The 21466-nt window shown below is 40.2% G+C and overlaps 1 protein-coding gene across 1 annotated transcript in view; it reads left to right on the top strand.

Moving 5' to 3' along the window:
- Window positions 1-21466, top strand: part of LOC307195531 (A-kinase anchor protein 7-like) — a 143234-nt gene that overhangs the window by 16001 nt on the left and 105767 nt on the right. Inside the window, exons 4-5 of the mRNA XM_079939667.1 lie at window positions 7363-7499; window positions 19612-19772. Of these exons, the coding sequence (XP_079795793.1) occupies window positions 7363-7499; window positions 19612-19772 (298 nt within the window). The remainder of the gene's footprint in view (window positions 1-7362; window positions 7500-19611; window positions 19773-21466) is intronic.

Consider the following 21466-nt stretch of genomic DNA (forward strand, 5'->3'; position numbering starts at 1 on the left):
CTGCTTAGTCCAGTTCATGGTAATGATTATTGCAACGTAGTTTCTTTAAAAATTACTCATTGTTGTACCAACTTAATAGTGCATGACAAACTCGGTAGAAATCTATTAAAAGTCTGAAAAATTAATGTGGCATCGGTAATAGGAAATGGGACCAGCCAACTGGCCCACACTAAGAAACCCTTATATGTGACTGAGAGAGAAAACTGCAGTATCTAAGACCTCTAGAGCAGTGAGTTAGGAATTAAAAATGCCTTAGGAAAGAACACCTTATTCGGATGACTGACTGTTTTTATATCTTGGCCCAATTTCATATATCTTAAGAGCTAGATCTGAATTTCTGTTTGATTGTGGGCTCTGATCTCTTAACTGGGCATGTTTTCAGGTTGCTTTTCCCTTTATTTAACTAAAATGTTTCTACACAATGCTAGTGAATTTTTAAAGATCAAAGCAAATGAAATTGAAATCAAAGAAATAAATATCAAAGAAAAAAATAAATTCTTTTAGGACACTCTAGGAAGTATCTAGTCTGTGAGATACAGTTTAGTTGGGGAGAGAAACACATAAAAAGAGAAATGGTATTACCTAGCAATACAGGATTTTAGAATTTGATACAGTAAAGAATCAGACTTTGGTTTTACTGGTACGTAGTGGCGGGTTAACAGTAAAATAGCCCTTAAAAGTGTTTAGCTGATGCAAAGTTTAATGCAATCAGAAATTATGTATGAAAATACTTGTGAGTTATTTGGACAGGTTTTCTCTGAGATTTAGGATCACGTGTACCTATGGGAATGAGAAGAGAGCAGGAAGCCACAGGTGGTGCTATTTAAGCAAGCAGTCAGACGGAGGCCAGGTCCTGAGGAAACTGCCTGTGAAACAGGCCATGTGATGTCCCCAAGGGCACATGATTTCTGATTGGAAGAGACGCCAGGTTCCTTCTTTTGATTTCTTGCTTAGAGATTGTTTCACTCCAGCGTCTGTGAGTGTAGAAGTTGGGTGAGCCCTTCTCTAAGTTGCTTTGCTGAGGTCCTTCCTTTCCTCTTGCTCCCTGCCTGCCTCTGTTCTTGGCCCTGCTGGTCAGAGCAGCAGCTCTGCAACTCCTCTGAGCCTGCCCCAGCCGCTTCCAGCCCTGTGCCGGCTTCCCGCCTCCTCCATTGAAGACTGGTGGGGTGATGTGCTGGGATAGGGCTGGCAGGGAAGGGGACCAAGGGGAAAGAGGGTGGAGAGATTCTTTTCTTCTGCTACTTATTTCAGGATTCAGGCTGCAAAGATGAGAGGAGGGGATGAGAGAACTGTTTGCAACCCTTAGTTCTCACCCCGCAAGCTGCTTTGTTTCACCCTGTAACCTTTGTTTCTGCTTCTCAACTTCTTGGAGGTTCTGTAGAAAGTGAGGAGAGTACAGGCTTTGGAACCTGACAGACCTTGTTCGGATACCAGCTGGATTACAAACTGCACTGTGGATGTAGGTCAGGTTACTTAATTGCTGTAGTTTCGGTGTCTTCAGTTGTTAAATGGAGGTGATAATGATTATTTTCTAAATCCAAATCTGGACACATCCCCTACATGCTTATCACTTCAGTATTTTCCCATTGTTGTTAGGATGAAGACAGAGGCTTTACCATATTCTAGAAGGTTCTACATGGCTTGGCCTTTTCCACCTCAGCCCTCGTTCCTTCTGCTTGAGCCCCTCTGGCCTTGCTTGAACTTGCCAGTTTCCCTCTGCCCTCTGGAAAGCCTTCTCTGGCTGGGAGTTTACTTTCCTCTCCTTTTGATTTTGTTAATGCCAAAATCTCAGCTCAAACCTCTCCCACCCGTGACCACCCTGACTAGGGCAACCCCTTCCCCCACCAAAAAAAACCAAAAAAACCCCAACAAAACACAACACTTTCATGGCTTTCCTTTTGTCATTTGTCATCCTTGAAATTTGACACTTGTTAATCTTCCTCACAAAGTTTTTCAGGTCGTTCCCAGTACCTAGAACGGAGTTTGGCAAGAGTAGGTGCACACACACAAAATATTGTCATTTCGGGGTGGAAGGTGTGTTTCTGGCATACCAAATTCCAACCAGAACGTTTATAAATAATAAGTACAGTGTTACAAATGCTGGTTTTATAATATAGGTTCAATGGCACTTTGTTTTCCAGGGGGTAGGGTGACTTGTAATAGTGGGGCACACAAGCTTCAAGTAACCTGGAAACCAAAGAATTTAATATTTCCCTCTCAAGAGACTTATTTGTGGGTAACAGAAAGCTTAATGCAAATATGGGGAGGAGGGCTAGGAATAGGACAAGATTAGGAGATACTTTTTTTTTTTTTTGCGGTATGCGGGCCTCTCACTGCTGTGGCCTCTCCCGTTGCGGAGCACAGGCTTTGGACGCGCAGGCTCAGCAGCCATGGCTCACGGGCCCAGCCGCTCCGCTGCATGTGGGATCTTCGCCGACCAGGGCACAAACCCGTGTCTCCTGCATCGGCAGGTGGACTCTCAACCACTGCGCCACCAGGGAAGCCCAGGAGATACTTTTCATATCTTTCGTATGAGCACCTTTTTTGTTTGTTTGTTTGAAAGTATCGAATGTTAATTTTCTGTTGAAACTACTTATGGGCTTTTGTGGGAAGGCCTGGGAAAAGGAGCAGCATTTATAACATTATTTCAATGGGAGACTGTATTCCAAGTTCCAATTAAGTGACCTGCAAACAAGCTTTTGGAAGCCAGCACATTGACAATGAGCTGCTCTACTTTTGGCCTCTACTTGTTGGCACCTAGTTTTAAAGAAAAAAGTATTCAGACTTATAAGGGTCTTTGATTTTTAAACACGTTATTAGACATTTGGAATGCATTAGTTTTGGAAAATCATGATTTTCATATTTTTAAGAAATAGAATTGGAAAATGAATTAGAATGACTGCATAAAAATATCCTAATTGCATGCATGTGAAAGTATGTTTCTCCACTACCTGCAATTACACATTAGTTTAAAAATAAAAAGATGAGAAATTTAATGGCATTATAATAAATCCTAAATATTTCTTAACTGGCTAGAATTGCTTAATTATTAGTTCTGGGTGGATTTGCCCATATGTTGGTTTTGTATGCTTTCTTACGAGAGGTAATAATTTAAGGTAAGTCAACACCGAAAAATGCAAGGGAACAATCAGAAGCTGATTGAAATCAGGAGTGTATTAATTTTTTTGGTAAGATAATTGTTTTATACTAATGGAAAAATATGATGCTCTTTAGGGGTTTTAAAAGGCATTTGCTACATTTAATTCTGTATTTCATCATTTTGTAATGTGAAAATTATTGGTCTTACGAAAAGATGAAAAATGATTTGTGCATTCTGTTCCTTTCTGGGAAATGTAGTTGTGAAAATACTTGATATCATCATGTATGTTAAAATACAGAAAATTCTCCTATTTTAGGATGTTTTTAAAATTTTTACTTATTGCTGTATCATTAAATTTTCAAGTTTTTTCCTTTGTGTAAACAATCAAGAAAAATGACTATATTCAGTTTTGAAGAAAAGTTAGGTAGCAAATTGTTGGGATAATTCTGTTAAATCTTAATGAGGCAGCAAATTTAGGAGTAATTTATGTTAACAGCTTAGAAAAAATCCAAAAATAATGTCAAAAGATGAGGTCAAGGACATTCTCCTTCTGTGTGCTAGACTATAACTGCTCTCCCTCACGAACTAACGTGAAGGCTTTTTCTTTGAGCTCATGTATGGTTTGAATCAACTAGAAAGCTTAAAAGATAGAAAAATGAAATTTCTTCTTGTGTCATTTTTAGGCATGTGGAACATGGCTTAGTGGTGAGGTTTAGCAGATTCGTGTCTGTTTTTATTCTCTAAATACAAAGAAACTACTCAATGAAATATTTAAGATTTTAATAAGCTTTTATTTTTTAAAGTTTCTTTTAATATTCTAGTTAAATATGGCTCTACAATATTAGGTATAAAAAATGTGCATTGTGCAATAATACTGCCAGTGGCTGGGGATTATGATGACAGATACGCTTTAAAGGCTTTGTAGAATTTTAAACAGGGACTGTAAAAATTAGTTTCCTTTGGCCTTTAATGACATTGGTACTTAAAAAAAAATTTATATTTATTTTTGACTGCGTTGGGTCTTTGTTGCCGTGCAGGGGCTTTTCTCTAGTTGCGGTGAGCGAGGGCTACTCTTTATTGTGGTGTGCGGGCTTCTCATTGGGTGGCTTCTCTTGTTGCAGAGCATGGGCTCTAGGCGCGCGGGCTTCAGTAGTTGTGGCAATCGGGCTCAGTAGTTGTGGCAGACGGGCTTAGTTGTTCCACAGCATGTGGGATCGTCCCGGACCAGCGCTTGAACCCATGTCCTCTGCGGTGGCAGGCAGATTCTTAACCACTGTGCCACCAGGGAAGCCCGACACTGGTACCTTTTAAAATGGCATACAGAGAAGACTCTGAAGTAGTTTCGTTTTTTCTTTTTATCTTTTAAGAATATAATTAGTAATAAAATGCATTAAAATTTTTTTAAAGATGATATCAAGGAATATGTAAGTTGATCTGGAGCATCAAAGCATAGTTAGAAATACATTACTTGATTAGATTATTTTTAGAATTTTCATAGATTAAGGTTATTTTTGCATTATAAGTACTGTATGACTTCAGAGCAATAGTCTTCAAAGTGTTTTACAAATTTTAATTTGCAGTTTTACAAGCTACTGGATAATTCAAAGATATGAATGGTCTAAAACTTTTTCACTAAATAGTAGGACATTGCACTAAAATGCGGAATATACAAATGGATGGAAATTTTTGAGCATTGTCCTGAATTTACATATAATTAGTATTTGAGCTTAGAATGAAGACTCAGTTTTTATGAAAATGCAGATACTCTACCACTAAGTGCAAGTGGCAAACCCCAGGTGTGACAATGAAAATGTCTTCAGGCATTGACAAATGTCCCCTGGGGTAGAGAACCACTGATTTTAATAATAGTGGCAGTGTTGCAGACCTTATATTAGGCAAATGGTGCAGAGCTTGCAAAGTGCTTTCCTGTAGCTTGTCTGCGTGACCTTTAACACATCCCTGTAAGTTTGGCAGTGCTTTACAATTGAAGAAACCAAGACTCACTGAGACTAGGTGACCTCTATGGGGTTCTACCCGCGGCAGACCTGGGGTAAAAATCCAGGATTTCTGATACAAGTCCAGTACCTTTAATTTGCATCACTCTGTATTAAAAAGTTATCATCCTAAACCACTTTTTCACGATCAGTTAAGCCAGAATTACCATTTGTACCAGCTAAGATTTGAAGATGTAGTTATACTGTTTTGAGGTCTGATATTCTTGATCTTGCGTGATTTACTCGGCACTGGCTAGGCCCTTCCGACGTGAACCTGGACCGTCTTGAGCTGCTTCATCATTCCTGAAAGCTGATCTCAGCACTTCATTGCACCTGGAAAAATCTCTCAAAAATTCATGTGTAAAATCCTCGCAGAGTGGTGTAGACTTATACTAAAGGCTTTTATGAGAGGGCCTGTGTGCTCTATTACACAGGATCCAGTAAACTTCCTCAGAATCTCCTTTAAATGCCCTTTTTTCCCTTGATGTTTCATGTCTTGAGTCACCACCCACATGTCTGCCTCTCTCCTTGTCTCCTCTTGAAAACACATTACTTGTACCTCTTCCTGCACGGCTCTCTGGCCGCTTCTCCTCACTCCTGGATCTTTTCCTCCAGGTACTTCCCTCATCTTTTCTCATGTATTGTAATTTATCCTTTTCTCAAATTCCTTTGCTATTTTGGGTATATGATCTTGAAAAGATTTTTTTAATCTTCTGTGTTTCAATTTATTTTAATGGAGACAGTACCAACATCTTACCTCACAGGATCGGCGGGAGGCTTCCGTGAACTAATATATGTAAAATGCTCACTCTAGTGCCTAGAGCCTAGTGACCACACAAGAAAGGGTAGTTACTGTTGTGGTCTCAGTGTTGTGTTTATTTTTATTACCAGGCACTGTGGCGAGATGGAGGGGTGGAAGAAATAGATGTTGCCCTCGGGGAGTTTACAATTTAGTTTTAGCAATATAGAGGTAGAGGAAACGCTGACTCTGTAAGATCTTTGTGTACTATTGCTTTAGGAGCATTTTAATTATCAGGCTGTGAGTATTCTTTTGTTGGGTGTCGTGGAAGTGACATCTTCCCTTGGGAAATCTTGTGTTAGGTGTTACTGCATAACTTCCTACCAGGAAAACACTGTTTCTCATTTTACTGTCCTCCAGGTTGCAAGGAATAGAGAAATGCTGAGGTTATTTTGGGTGATGTGGATTTATTGTAAAGATACGTGAGAAGTCAGATCCCAGGATAGTATCTCATGATTTGCCCAATTGCATTCTGCAGATAATGGGAACATTGTTCAGGATGAAACAGCTTCTTTAGTATCAGAACAGCCTGCTGTGCTCATGACTCAGTTGTTTCTTATCTCTGCTGTCTCTTTAGGGCTCTGCTTCTGTTGCCAGCCCCCTCTCTCTTCCTTTTCTCTCTAATTCTGTTGCCTCTGGGCTTCTACGTGTGCTCTTTTCTCTGGGGATTGCTTGGTTTGCTAGTCCATATTCAAACTATTTTCCAGTGCGCTCACATTTAGAAGTTGACTAGAGTTGTCTCCAACTGGAAATGGAGGAGGGAAAAGCCACCATTCCTCTTCTTTGTTCTCATTAGGTTGAGAGGGGAAGGCTGATGAGGGACCAGGGGTTTTGCTTAGGTGCGGACTGTACAGTTTTTCTAACATACGCATTTAGACTTGTTTGCAGCTCTCTCTCCATGGTGATGCCCCTCCTCACATGTCTGGGGAAATGACAGTTGTCATTCCTGTTGAAATTATTGCTGTCCTAAAAAATCTTAAAGGCCGTGAAGAATGGGTTCTCAGACACATTCACTTGGGGACAAATAAATATTACTGCCAACAGAAATGGAATGTTGTCTGCCAGTTTGACCTTTCTGTGGCAAGAATAAAACTTTTATTTTTAGGAAAGATCATAATTATAGTGAGTCATACTGTATATTCCAAGGATACATTTCTGAAAAGATACATGGCCATTAAGAATTTTTCCACGCAACCAGTGGCGCAGTCTGTAAAAGAAGGGTGTTGGGCTTGATGCTTTTAAAATGGACAAGCATTGTGTGATTTTTTTTTTTTAACTTAAACGTCCTATTAAACTTTCCAAGTCATTTCTCCAGGATATTTGAGAATAGTTAGACAATTAAGCATTGTTTGGCTGAAGGATCTTGACATCATTCTCATTTCATATGTTGCTTATTTTTCTCCTTGATTTCAGTGTTACCATAAGGAAATTTTGCTTACCTAATCTCTGTTTTGTCTGTGTGTGATTAGATTACAAAAGAAATTAAGATCCTGCAAAATGCAATAATACAACAAGATCAGCGACTGGCCAAAGCAATGAACAGAGATGGTTCCTTTCATATTACCCTGCTAGTGATGCAGTTATTAAATGAAGATGAAATAAACATGTGAGTAATACATCTTTCTGGAATATTGTTTTCCAAGTTATTACTGTAATGTGAGTAATCATAGCAGAACCAAAAGAGGCATTGAAATTCTAAAGAAGTATTCTTTTTTTTTTTAAGAAGTATTCTTTTATAATTTGTTCCAGTTAATAAGCCAATGTACAGAATTAGCCACATAAATATTCTTCCTGATCTACACTTTTTTGGGGGGCTGTGCTGCTGCGTGGTGTGCAAGATCCTAGTTCCCTGACCAGGGATCGAACCTGTGCCCCCTGCATGGAAGAGCAGAGCCCTAACCACTGGACCACCAGGGAATTCCCCTTAATCTATACTTTTAAACTGTTATTGTTATCAGATGCATTGGTTATACAGTTATTTTATCTGTGTTAATTATGTAAGCACTCTGGAGTCTGACCATTTAGGTTAGGATTCCAGGTAAAGATTCTGGAACCGTGGCCCAACCATGTCTTAACAGCTGCCCAATTTTGGGCAAATCATTTACTTTTTAAATAAATGGAGAAAATAATAGTACTAATACATGTAAGAACTCTTAGTATAGGGCCTGGCACATAGCAGGCACTTGATATTATTAGCTATTAGAGCTGTCATTTACTAGAGTAACGGACAATTTCAGTTTTACTGCCTTCATTCCTAGAATATCTGTACAGCCTGAACCTCCAAACCCAGAGCTGTACCATAAAAGTTGAGTATTAGTCATTGATTGCTGCTTTCCAGCCTGGAGTGGAGAAACCTTGCTCTTCCTCAAATTCTCTGGGATACTCTGTCTGTCGGTATGAGCACCCCTTGCCCTGTTTAGCCCTCTGGATTAAGCTTAAGCATAAGCTCTTTGGAAAGCCAAAACCAGAATTACAGGTTACAGGTTACTTCTGTTTTCTCCCCTGACATAGTCTCCTGAGGGAATGGAGAGCAAGGCTTGGATTGGGAAGGGGGCGACGAAAAGGAAAAATAGAAGGGAGAAAACAATAAATTAGTAACTCAAAATATACAGTCAAATTATGATTCGGGTAGTGATGTCTTTTTAAATAGTTAGAACTGCATGTCTTTAAGGATCAGTCTTCTGATCTCTCTCAACATGATCTACCCAAGAGCAGGTCTTGAGCACGCTGCAGTGACAGAGAGGACCAGAAGATTTTACTTAACTCATTTTCACTGTTCACTTTGCCAATCAGAAGAAAAAAGAAATACTCTGATGCTCTTAAAAGAAAAGAAGCCAGAGAAGATGTGACACAAGATGAAAGCCTGAGAGAAAATGAATGGTCCCCTGTGTGTTAGAATGGTGGACTAGTCAGGCTTCCCCAGAGAAACAGAACCAATAGGATGGATATCCATTTGGATATCTAGATATATGGATATATCTGTATCTACAGCTGTAGCTATATAGAGAGAGATTTCTTTTAAGGAATTAGCTCACATGACCGTGGGGGCTAAAGTCCACACTCTGCAAGGCAGCCTGGCAAGCGGCAGACCCAGGCGAGGGTTGACAGTATAGGCTCGAGCCCAAAGGCGGCGTGGAGGAAGAATTCCTTCTTCCTTGGGGGACCTCAGTCTTTTCTCGTAAGGCCTGCAACTGACTGGATGAAGCCCATCCACATTCTGCTTTACTCAGGGTCTACTGATTTAAATGTTCATCACATCTAAAAGAATTCCTTCACAACAACATCTAGACTGGCGTTTGACCAAACACTAGGTATCATGGCCTCAGTTGACAAACAGAATTAACCCACACAAATGGCAGGAGCAGGAGCAAATACTGAGCTGGTCTCACGGATGGCAAGTAAGAGATGCTGAACCAGTGATTAATTCAGAAGAACTGCATGTGGTCAGTGAAACCACAGCCAGCTGGGAGGAGGGTTGTCGTCCAGGATGGGAGGGGAATCTAGAGGCCTTCTGGTGCCGGGCGGAGTGAGCAAATCAGAGGAAGAGGCACGAAGCCAGACACATCCTGGCTCCCCTTTTGGGGTTGACTGTTCCAGCCAGTGTTGGAGCAGAGAACTGGGAGTGATAGAGACACTCACCTTGGTTTGGGGTTCTCAGGGTGTAGCTGGGAAAAGCTCAACTCTTTAGAGAAGTTCCTGTTGAGTAATGCTGAAAGAATGTGCTACCGAGTCGAGGGAGATTTCTAACACCTGCACCTGAGGTGGTTCCTTCAATTCCCCATTGCCTATCAAGGTATATAGATGGATCCAGAAATTTCTTTGTGCCCTGGTGGGTAGACTTGGAAGGTCAGAGAGAATTGGTGGATCAGAAGGCACAGGATGGGGGACAGCGACACTGCTGAACATCCGTGTTTCTTTTTTTTGGGCAGTACGCGGGACTCTCACTGCTGTGGCCTCTCCCGTTGCGGAGCACAGGCTCCGGACGCGCAGGCTCAGCGGCCATGGCTCACGGGCCCAGCCGCTCCGCGGCATGTGGGATCTTCCCAGACCGGGGCACGAGCCCGTGTCCCCTGCATCGGCAGGTGGACTCTCAACCACTGCGCCACCAGGGAAGCCCTATCCGTGTTTCTTGATCAGAGACCCCAGCAGGGATCTTGTGCTTCAGCAGCACATGCCAGTGCAATGCCCAGAAAGAACAGGTGGGCTTTCACGGACACGAGTGTAGGGCACCCAGGGATATGACCAGACCAGTCGCCCTGAAATAGGAATCTCTTAGGACCCAAACAGCAAGCAGATCAAAGAGCTTCTTCAGTCCTCTTATTAGAGTATGCTGGATTCCCTGGGAAGGGGAAGGGGAGAGGGAAGGGAAAAACAATCCTGAAAGGACGTTTGAATTAACTGAATAATTGTACCCCAAAGAGACCTTTTTAAACCAGAGAAGACTGTTACCATTGATTGATAAGTTTAGGGTTTATCTCTCTTACCGGAAATGGGTCGTGGCTATGGCATGTATATATATTTCAGTCTCTGCTCCTCTGCCACGATTCCCCAAACAAATGTTATTTTATTTTATTTCCTTAACAAGTGTTCTGGGTCGGGCAGCACAGAAATGTCACCTTTTTTATACATTGGAGGAAACTGGCAGTCCTAGGAATTAAGCGAATGCGGGTCAGTAGAAGAGCCTGAACTAATCAGTTTTCTATTATTATTCCATAGAGTGTGATTGTGAAAGATGCAGAGGTAGAGGGAGAGGAGTGGGATGGGGACAGGAGGGAGAAGATGAGCACAAGTGCATGAAGAGCGGGAGAGATTAGTCTGCTAGAAGTACAAATGGCCTCCTGTGTCTCAGTAGCCTCTACTGATGGACACGTAACTGACTAGAAATACTATTACGTGGTGTGCAGTTGGGTTGGGGTGAGGGGGTGGGTATGTTCTCAATGTATTATAATGTTTACATTTCTCAGTGGAGGTGGGACTCCCTTCTCTAGGAGACTTTTTTTTTTTAACGTCTTTTTTGGAGTATAATTGCTTTACAATGTTGTGTGTGTTTCTGCTGTATAACAAAGTGAATCAGCTATATGTATACATATATCCCCATATCCTCTCCCTCATGCACCTCCCTCCCACCCTCCCTATCCCACCCCTCTAGGTGGTCACAAAGCACTGAGCTGATCTCCCTGTGCGATGCGGCTGCATCCGACTGGCTATCTATTTTACATTTGGTAGTGTATATATGTCCATGCTACTCTCTCACTTTGTCCCAGCTTACCCTTACCCTTCCCCGTGTCCTCAAGTTCATTCTGTATGTCTGCGTCTTTATTCCTGTCCTGCCCCTAGGTTCATCAGAACCATTTTTTTTTTTAGGTTCCACATATGTATGTAGCATATGGTATTTGTTTTGCTCTTTCTGACTTCACTCTTTATGACAGTCTCTAGGTCCATCCACCTCACTACAAATAACTCAATTTCATTTCTTTTTATGGCTGAGCAATATTCCATTGCATATGTGTGCCACATGTTCTTTATCCATTCATCTGTTGATGGGCACGTAGATTGCTTCCATGTCCTGGCTATTGTAAATAGAGCTGCAGTGAACATTGTGGTACATGCTTCTTTTTGAATTATGGTTTTCTCAGGGTATATGCCCAGTAGTGGGATTGCTGGGTCGTATGGTAGTTCTATTTTTAGTTTTTTAAGGAACATCCATACTGTTCTCCATAGTGACTGTATCAGTTTACATTCCCACCAACAGTGCAAGAGGGTTCCCTTTTCTCCACACCCTCTCCAGCATTTATTGTTAGTAGATTTTTTGATGATGGCCATTCTGACTGGTGTGAGGTGATACCTCATTGTGGTTTTGATTTGCATTTCTCTAATGATTAATGATGTTGAACATCCTTTCATGTGTTTGTTGGCAATCTGTATATCTTCTTTGGAGAAATGTCTGTTTAGGTCTTCTGCCCATTTTTGGATTGGGTTGTTTGATTTTTTGATATTGAGCTGCATGAACTGCTTGCATATTTTGGAGATTAATCCTTTGTCAGTTGCTTTGTTTGCAAATATTTTCTCCCATTCTGAGGGTTGTCTTTTCATCTTGTTTATGGTTTCCTTTGCTGCACAAAAGCTTTTAAGTTTCATTAGGTCCCATTTGTTTATTTTTGTTTTTATTTCCATTTCTCTAGGAGGTGGGTCAGAAGGGATCTTGCTGTGATGTATGTCATAGAGTGTTCTGCCTATGTTTTCCTTTAAGAGTTTGGTAGTGTCTGGCCTTACATTTATGTCTTTAATCCATTTTGAGTTTATTTTTGTGTATTGTGTTAGGAAGTGTTCTAATTTCATTCTTTGACCTGTAGCTGTCCAGTTTTCCCAGCACCACTTATTGAAGAGGCTGTCTTTTCTCCATTGTATATTCTTGCCTCCTTTATCAAAGATAAGGTGACCATATGTGTGTGGGTTTATCTCTGGGCTTTCAATCCTGTTCCATTGATCTATAATTCTGTTTCTGTGCCAGTACCATACTGTCTTGATTAGTGTAGCTTTGTAGTATGGTCTGAAGTCACAGAGCCTAATTCCTCCAGCTCCATTTTATTGGCATATAGTTGCTTGTAGTAATCTCTCATGATCCTTTGTAGTTTTGCAGTGTCAGTTGTTACTTCTCCTTTTTCATTTCCTATTCTGTGATTTGAGTCTTCTCCCTTTTTCCTTGATGAGTCTGGTTGATGGTTTATCAATTTTGTTTATCCTCTCAAAGAACCAGCATTTAGTTTTATTTATCTTTGCTATTGTTTCCTTCATTTCTTTTTCATTTATATCTGATCTGATCTTTGTGATTTCTTTCCTTCTGCTAACTTTGGGTTTCTTTTTTTGTTGTTGTTCTTCTTTCTGTAATTATTTTAGGTGTAAGGTTAGGTTGTTTATTTGAGATTTTTCTTGTTCTTGCGGTAGGATTGTATTGCTATAAACTTCCTTCTTAGAACTGCTTTTGCTGCATCCCATAGGTTTTGGATCATTGTGTTTTCACTGTCATTTGTTTATAGGAATTTTTTGATTTCTTCTGTGATCTCTTGGTTATTTAGTAGTGTATTGTTTAGCCTCCATGTGTTTGTATTTTTTACAGACTTTTTCCTGTAATTGATATCTAGTCTCATAGCCTCGTGGTTGGAAAAGATACTTGATACGATTTCAGTTTTCTTAAATTTACCAAGGCTTGATTTGTGACCCAAGATACGATCTATGCTGGAGAAGGTTCCATGAGCACTTAAGAATAAAGTGTATTCTGTTGTTTTGGGATGGAATGTCCTATAAATATCATTTAAGTCCATCTTGTTTAATGTGCCATTTAAAGCTTTTGTTTCCTAATTTATTTTTCATTTTGGATGATCTGTCTGTTGGTGAAGGTGGGGTGTTAAAGTCCCCTACTTTTATTGTGTTACTGTCAATTTCCCCTTTTATGGCTATTAGCATTTGCCTTATGTATTTAGGTGCTCCTATGTTGGGTGCATAAATATTTACAGTTGTTATATCTTCTTCTTGGATTGATTCCTTGATCATTATGTAGTGTCCTTCTCTGTCTCTTGTAATAGTGTTTATTTTAAAGTCTGTTTTGTCTGATATGCGAATTGCTACTCCAGCTTTCTTTTGATTTCCATTGGCATGGAATATCTTTTTCCATCCCCTCATTTTCACTCTGTATGTGTCCCTAGGTCTGAAGTGGGTCTCTTGGGGACAGCATATATACAGGTCTTGTTTTTGTATCCATTCAGCCAATCTGTGTCTTTTGGTTGGAGCATTTAATCCATTTACATTTAAGGTAGTTATCAATATGTATGTTCCTATTACCATTTTCTAATTGTTTTGGGTTTGTTTTTGTAGGTCTTTCCTTCTCTTGTGTTTCGTGCCTAGAGAAGTTCCTTTACCATTTGTTGTAAAGCTGGTTTGATGGTGCTGAATTCTCTTAGCTTTTGCTTGTCTGTAAAGCTTTTGATTTCTCCATTGAATCTCAATGAGATCCTTGCTGAGCAGAGTAATCTTGGTTGTAGGTTTTTCCCTTTCATCACTTTAAATATGTTCTGCCACTCCCTTCTGGCTTGCAGTGTTTCTGCTGAAAGATCAGCTGTTAAACTTATGGGGATTCCCTTGTATGTTATTTGTTGCTTTTCCCTTGCTGCTTTTAATTTTTTTTTTTTTTTTTTTTTTTTTTTTTGCGGTACGTGGGCCTCTCACTGTTGTGGCCTCTCTTGTTGTGGAGCACAGGCTCCGGACGCGCAGGCTCAGCGGCCATGGCTCACGGGCCCAGCCACTCCGTGGCATGTGGGATCTTCCCAGACCGGGGCACGAACCCGTGTCCCCTGCATCAGCAGGCAGACTCTCAACCACTGTGCCACCAGGGAAGCCCTTAATATTTTTTCTTTGTATTTAATTTTTGATAGTTTGATTATTATGTGTCTTGGCATGTTTCTTCTTGGATTTATCCTGTATGGGACTCTCTGTGCTTCCTGGACTTGATTGACTATTTCCTTTCCCATGTTAGGGAAGTTTGCAACTGTAATCTCTTCATATATTTTCTCAGACCCTTTCTTTTTCTCTTTTTCTGAGACCCCTATAATTGAAATGTTGGTGCATTTAATATTGTCCCCGAGGTGTCTGAGATTGTCCTCAATTCTTTTCATTCAGTTTTCTTTATTCTGCTCTGCAGTAGCTATTTCCACTATTTTATCTTCCAGGTCACTTATCCGTTCTTCTGCCTCAGTTATTCTGCTATTGATTCCTTTTAGAGAACTTTTAATTTCATTTATTGTGTTGTTCATCATTGTTTGTTTGCTCTTTAGTTTTCTAGATCCTTGTTAAACGTTTCCTGTATTTTCTCCATTCTATTTCCAAGATTTTGGATCATCTTTGCTATCATTACTCTCAATTCTTTTTCAGGTAGACTGCCTATTTCCTCTTCATTTGTTTGGTCTGGTGGGTTTTTACCTTGCTCCTTCACCTGCTGCATATTTCTCTGTCTTCCCATTTTGCTTAACTTACTGTGTTTGGGGTTTCCTTTTCACAGGCTGCAGGTTCGTAGTTCCTGTTGTTTTTGGTGTCTGCCCCCAGTGGGTGAGGCTTGTTTAGTGGCTTGTGTAGGCTTCCTGTTGGAGGGGACTGGTGCCTGTGTTATAGTGGGTGGGGCTGGATATTGTCTTTCTGGTGGGCATGGCCACATCTGGTGGTGTGTTTGGGGGTATCTGTAAAGTTAGTATGATTGTAGGCAGCCTCTCTGCTAATGGGTGGGGTTGGGTTCCTGTCTTGCTGGTTGTTTGGCCTGGGGTGTCCGGCACTGGAGTTTGCTGGCTGTTGGGTGGAGCTGGGTCTTAGTGTTGAGATGGAGATCTCTGGGAGAGCTCTTGCTGAGTGATATCACGTGGAGCCAGGAGGTCTCTGGTGGACCAATGTCCTGAACTCGGCTCTTCCACCTCGGAGGCTCGGGCCTGACACCAGCCCGGAGTACCAAGACCCTGTCAGCCACATGGCTGAGAAGAAAAGTGAGAAAGAAAGAAACAGAGAGAGGGAGGGAGGGAGGGAGGGAGGGAGGGAGGAAGGAAGGAAGGAAGGAAGGAAAGAAAGAAAGATTATTAAAAAAAATAATAATAATAGTAAAAAGAAAAAGAGAGCAACCAATCCAGCAAAGAAATCCACCAATGATAACAAGCGCTAAACACTAAACTAAGATAAACATAAATATTAGAAATAAAACTGTCGCAGACAGCACACGCCATGTCTACAGTTGCTCCCAACATCCAACTCCTCAGTTTTGGGATGATTCATTGTCTATTCAGGTATTCCACAGATACAGGATACATCAAATTCTTTGTGGAGATTTAATCCACTGCTCCTGAGGCTGCTGGGAGAGCTTTCCCTTTCTCTTCTTTGTTCGCACAGCTTCTGGGGTTCAGCTTTGGATTTGGACCCGCCTCTGCATGTAGGTAGCCCTCAGGTATCTGTTCCCACCCATACAGCATGGGGTTAAAGCAGTGGCTGATTGGGGCTCTAGCTCATTCAGGCTAGGGGAGGGAGGGGTACAGTATTTATAATCGGAATGCGGGGCGAGCCTGTGGCAGTAGAGGCCATCGTGACGTTGCAACAGCCTGAGGCGCGCCATTTGTTCTCCCGGGGAAGTTGTCCCTGGTCTGTGGGACCCTGGCAGTGGCGGGCTGCACAGGCTCCCGGTGGGGAGTGTGGAGAGTGACCTGTGCTCGCACACAGGCTTCTTGGTGGCGGCAGCAGCAGCATTAACGTTTCATGCCCGTCTCTGGTGTCCGGCTTGTGCTTGTCTCTGGACCTCGTTTAGGTGGTGCTCTGCCTTCTGTGGGCAGATGGGGAAGGAATCCCCTCTCCTCACGCAGCCCAAAACAATGTTCTCTTGCCTCTTTGGCAGCTCCAGACTTTTCCCCGGACTCCCTCCCGGCTAGCTGTGGCGCACTAGCCCCCTTCAGGCTGTGTTCACGCAGCCAACCCCAGTCCTCTCCCTGGGATCCGACCTCCGAAGCCCGAGCCTCAGCTCGCAGCCCCGCCCGCCCCGGCGGGTGATCAGACAAGCCTCTCGGGCTGGTGAGTGCTGGTCGGCACCGATCCTCTGTGCGGGAATCTCTCCGCTTTGCCCTCCGCACCCCTGTGGCTGCGCTCTCCTCTGTGGCTCTGAAGCTTCCCCCTCCGCCACCCGCAGTCTCCGCCCGCGAGGGGGCTTCCTAGTGCGTGGAAACTTTTCCTCCTTCACGGCTCCCTCCCAGAGGTGCAGGTCCTGTCCTTATTCTTTTGTCTCTGTTTTTTCTTTTTTCTTTTGCCCTACCCAGGTACATGGGGAGTTTCTTGCCTTCTGGGAAGTCTGAGGTCTTCTGCCAGAGTTCAGTAGGTGTTCTGTAGGAGTTGTTCCACATGTAGATGTATTTTTGATGTATTTGTGGGGAGGAAGGTGATCTCCACGTCTTACTCCTCTGCCATCTTGAAGGTTCCTCTAGGAGACTTTTAGAAATATTTTGGGGGGTATTTTTGGTTGTCACAATTACTGAGGAGTGCCGTGGGCATTTATGGGCAGGTCTCAGTGTTACTAAATCACCTGCAGTACATGGGACAGTCCTGAACTAGGAAGCATTGTGTTGCCCTTAATTGTGGCATCACTTGTTAAAGAGTTACAGTACAGAGCACAGTGACAGTCTGAGTCATTCAGCCCCATGTTTTACAATGTCTGTTTGCAAATTTCAGTTTTGTGTAAAAAATTAAATATTTAGCAAGTCTACTTTGTGTTTGAAGGATTAAAGTGACATTCTTATGCTACTTTATGATACTGGGAGTCACAGCTCTACTGGAAAATGATGACCAGATATTTGCAATTTAGCAATTATTCTTGACTAAGTTGTAATGAAAGATCTAAGTAATAGTTGAAGTTTGCTGTATAGACAAGATAGTATTTTACAGTTCGACCAACATTAATTTCCAACCATGTGTTAGGTACTGAGCTAAGTGCTTTGGCGAAAATAAAGATGAACCATGAATGGATCTTGTACTCATGGATTATACCAGGTAGTTGACTAGGTCATACGGACCCAAGTAGCTATAACAGATAAATGTAAAAAGTGGTATGTTTCAGTTGGTGTAAAGTATTAATGGAATTGCAAAGGAGAGAAGATTTGCTTCTGGTTTGGGGAACCAGGGAAGTGTTTGTGGCAGAAGTATTGACTTTTAGGTGATGATGAGCTTCAAGGTGTGGCTTCATTTTGGGTAGCTGTATAGTGAGAGTGAAACTGATTGGATTTCCTGGTAAGACATTGTTTATATGAAGGATTTTCTAAGTCCCTAATTTTTAAATTTTACCTTTCATCCTATACAGTATAATATGCTAGAGACACATATTGTTGGTTTCTTGTTCTGTATTCTTACTTTTTGAAGTCTAGTATCATATTTTAGGTGTTTAATAAAGTATTGATCAATGGATTGGATATGAAGTGTGCAGAAACTTTTTTTAATAATGAATTTCTTCAGGTAGTTATCACCCTTTGTGTCCTCACAGTGCAGAAGAAAGAATAGAAATATGTTAGCCCAGATGCTGATTTGCAAAGACGCTGCCCTATTTTAGTTTTAAGTACAACCTTTGGGTCTGAACTCTGGTTTCAGAATTGTTTCCTACGTGCCTGTACTCTATTCATTTTACCATAAAGAAGTCTTTCCATAAACCGTTCTTGAAAAGATACTCTATTTAAAAGAATTTGAAAGTTAGTGATATTTATCAGTAGGCACTATGACTCCTTTCACTCTGTGACCAGTGACATCTCATTAGGACAAATTTATTGATTTATGATACTGAAGAACTGAAAAACTGGACTGAATTTAGATCGTCTATATTTCTTCAAAGAAAAATGGGGTATAGAATTCACTGTCTCTGAAAAATCCTGACCTTCAGGGTGGCCTACTTTCATATAGAATTACATTTAAAATGAGTATATTGAATTCCCCTCATTTACGGTAGATGAGCCGGAAGTGGCTGATCTGTTTTCACATGCTTTCAGTCAGTGTGTGGTGAAGGACAGTATTATAGCAGAAGTGTGTCTTTTTGGATGAACATAAATACAGGTAGGCAAGATTGGATTTTGGATGTGGATTTGGAGGTACAACGAGAAATGCTGACGTTTCTAAAGCTATTTTGAAGTATTATGTACTGTTTTGACAGAGAAACAAGACTCAGCATGGGAGCTATGGATGAAAATCAGTTAAAACTTTTATACGAATACTAATTTAGAAATATGAAAGATCTAGAAAAATTCCTAAATTTCTTTTCACACATTTGACATAATTACTACTGGCGAACAAATTGCTGATCAAGATAATTTAAATTAATGGTGGTTCACCAGAAGGGTGTTTTAAACCCCTCTCCATAATGTAATGATGTCCTTAGTTCTTTTTTGAGTAATTGCTGCCCTCTAGTGAGATTTTATTTTTTTCTCATAATAAAGTACCTATACCAAACTCCTCTTACTATGGAAATAATTGATCTTAATTTTCAAAATATTCCAAACTTTATAATGTCTAATTCACTAATATAGTAAACATTTATTTTTAGAAAGAAAAATAATGCATTTGAAACACAGAATAGCCCTTAGAGGCTATTTAGCCCATAGAGGCTAAACAGATACAGCAAACTTATGTAGCTGTAGTTGGTAAATATAAATTGCACTTTGGTTGAACCCAAGTATAATAAATTATCTTATTGTGGAGACTATTATATTTTAAGGAGATAACGTATTTTAAATTTTAGTAGAGTGCCTCACAAATAGTAAATACTATATAAGTATTAGTACTTTTAACAAGAATCTAGAACTTTCACATAATCTAATATAATGTTTTGGAGGTATTAGGTTTTTCTGCAATATACTGTCAGTAATATTCTTTTTTAGTTGTCCATGCAGTATTTCCTTGGTTAAAAACCTTTTGGTGAACTATATCTTCTTTTGTGTCTTTAATATAAAATAAATCATAATTAGGTAAAGATTAATTCACTTCTACAGATTTTGTTAAAAATTAATATTAGTTTTATTTTGATCATATTGATTAGATTTTGAAGGTATTTTGAGCATTAAAGTAATTAGTACAAGTATAAAAATTTATCTTTCTAAAACTGTTTCTCATTTGGTTTTGTATATTTTATTACTTAATATGTTACTGAAAAATATATTATTTCTTACCAGTGGTATTGATGCTCTTTTGGAATTAAAACCATTTGTGGAAGAAATCCTCCAAGGAAAAACTTTGACTTTGCCCTTTGAAGGGGTTGACACTTTTGGAAATCAGGTTGGATTTGTGAAGCTGGCAGAAGGAGATCACATAAACCCACTTTTGGAGATAGCAGGTAAAACAAACAGTGATATACTTACATGAAATCTCATCGGTTGAAGAAGCAATTTTTTTCTCCCAATTCTTATAATAGAGATTTGACATCTTTTAATTTTGGGGAGCCAGTGTAACCTCACTTTATAAGTGAGCTGCTTCAGCATTTGTTTGTATAGGGAAGTAGCCAAATAAAGGGTGGGAAAAGTTATCTTGATTCTTTGACCTGAGGAATATGTTGATTCTGGAAGATGATGGACTGTATCAGGTATTTGTTAGGACTGTCCTAATCATGAGTGTGAAGGATCCAACGCTTATCATGACATTTGACGTGTAGTTGGCATTTCGTAAGTATTGAGTGAATTAATAAGAATCACCAGTTGCCTATTTGGAGGCTTGTGGGCATTGTCAGCTCCATTCCGGAGAATCAGTAGATGAATCAGCAGCATTTTTCTCTGTGCTACCTTTTTACCTTCCTGTTTAGGTACTGCTCTAGGAGCAGAAAGTCCATTGGTGGTGGTAGAAGGTCTCACATCCATTGGAGAACACATTGCTTTGTGCAGCACAATTGAAAATGTCAGGGAAATAGAAGCAGGAAATTATAAGACCTGGTTGAGTGCTTTTTAAAGATGATCCAGAGATCATAATTTGGGTGTTAGTAAAACAATTGTTAATGAAACAATTTTTATTTTCATTTCCTCTCATATTGTGCCAGGTCATTTCATGTCATCTCATTTCAGATTCAATAATCCTTGATTCATAACACACTCTCATCATTGCTCCATGCTGGGTTTATTTTTATCTATCTGTTTATCTGTCTTAAAATAATATCATAATCATCTGGGAATCCACCACCCAAAACAAAAGCTAGGACCTTGGTAGTAAACTAACCATGTTGTCGTTTTCATTAATCTATCCTTTGGCCTTCCTTCATTTAAGCTAACCATCATCCTGAAGTCAGGGTTTATTTCCTTGTATTCTTCCCAAGTATATGTATTTTTAATTGGTTTTAATCTTATAAAAAGGATATCATATTGTATGAGATCTTTTGAGACATACTTTTTAAAAAACTTAATATATTGTCTTTATGCAGTTTTTAGTTGCCCATTCAAAAGTGCACCTCTTTAGGGGTGAGGATCAGATTTCATTTCATTGTTAAGTTTTTCTTTTGTGGAGCAAAGTATGTATAAACAACAAACAAGCAAGCAATTAAACAATAGTCATGAGTCAAGTAGGATTTAAAATCATTAGTTGGCCAAGGAGAAGGCAACTCTAACAGTTTTGATGGCAAAGCATTTGGGAACCCATGCCTTCAGTTAACAGACTTAATCTGTTCATCCTGAACTGCTCTGGAGAGAATGCTAGATTCAGGTCTTTCCTTTTGTAATATAAATATGTCTGAGCTCAAGAAACATTTCTAATTAGTCATTCATTCATTGTTCTTTTAAATAATTCAATGGGTGCTTGCAACATTGAGAATTCCATCCATTCTTAGCAATATTCTCACAAAGGCAGTTTCCAGTATTGATGAAAGAGCCATTGTGTGGTGAGGAATGTGAAATCTCACCAGCTTTAGCGTGACTCTGAGCTCAAGGATGTTGGTTTGTCATTTTAGAAAAGGCCACTGCCCCTGTAATTCCTTTCTAGATGCCAGAGACTGTTTCTTAAAAATATATATACTTTTCTAAATGTTTAAACAAAACATTACAAGAAACG

The sequence above is a fragment of the Stenella coeruleoalba genome (genome assembly GCF_951394435.1).
Source record: "Stenella coeruleoalba genome assembly, chromosome: 12".
NCBI classification, from domain to species: domain Eukaryota; kingdom Metazoa; phylum Chordata; class Mammalia; order Artiodactyla; family Delphinidae; genus Stenella; species Stenella coeruleoalba.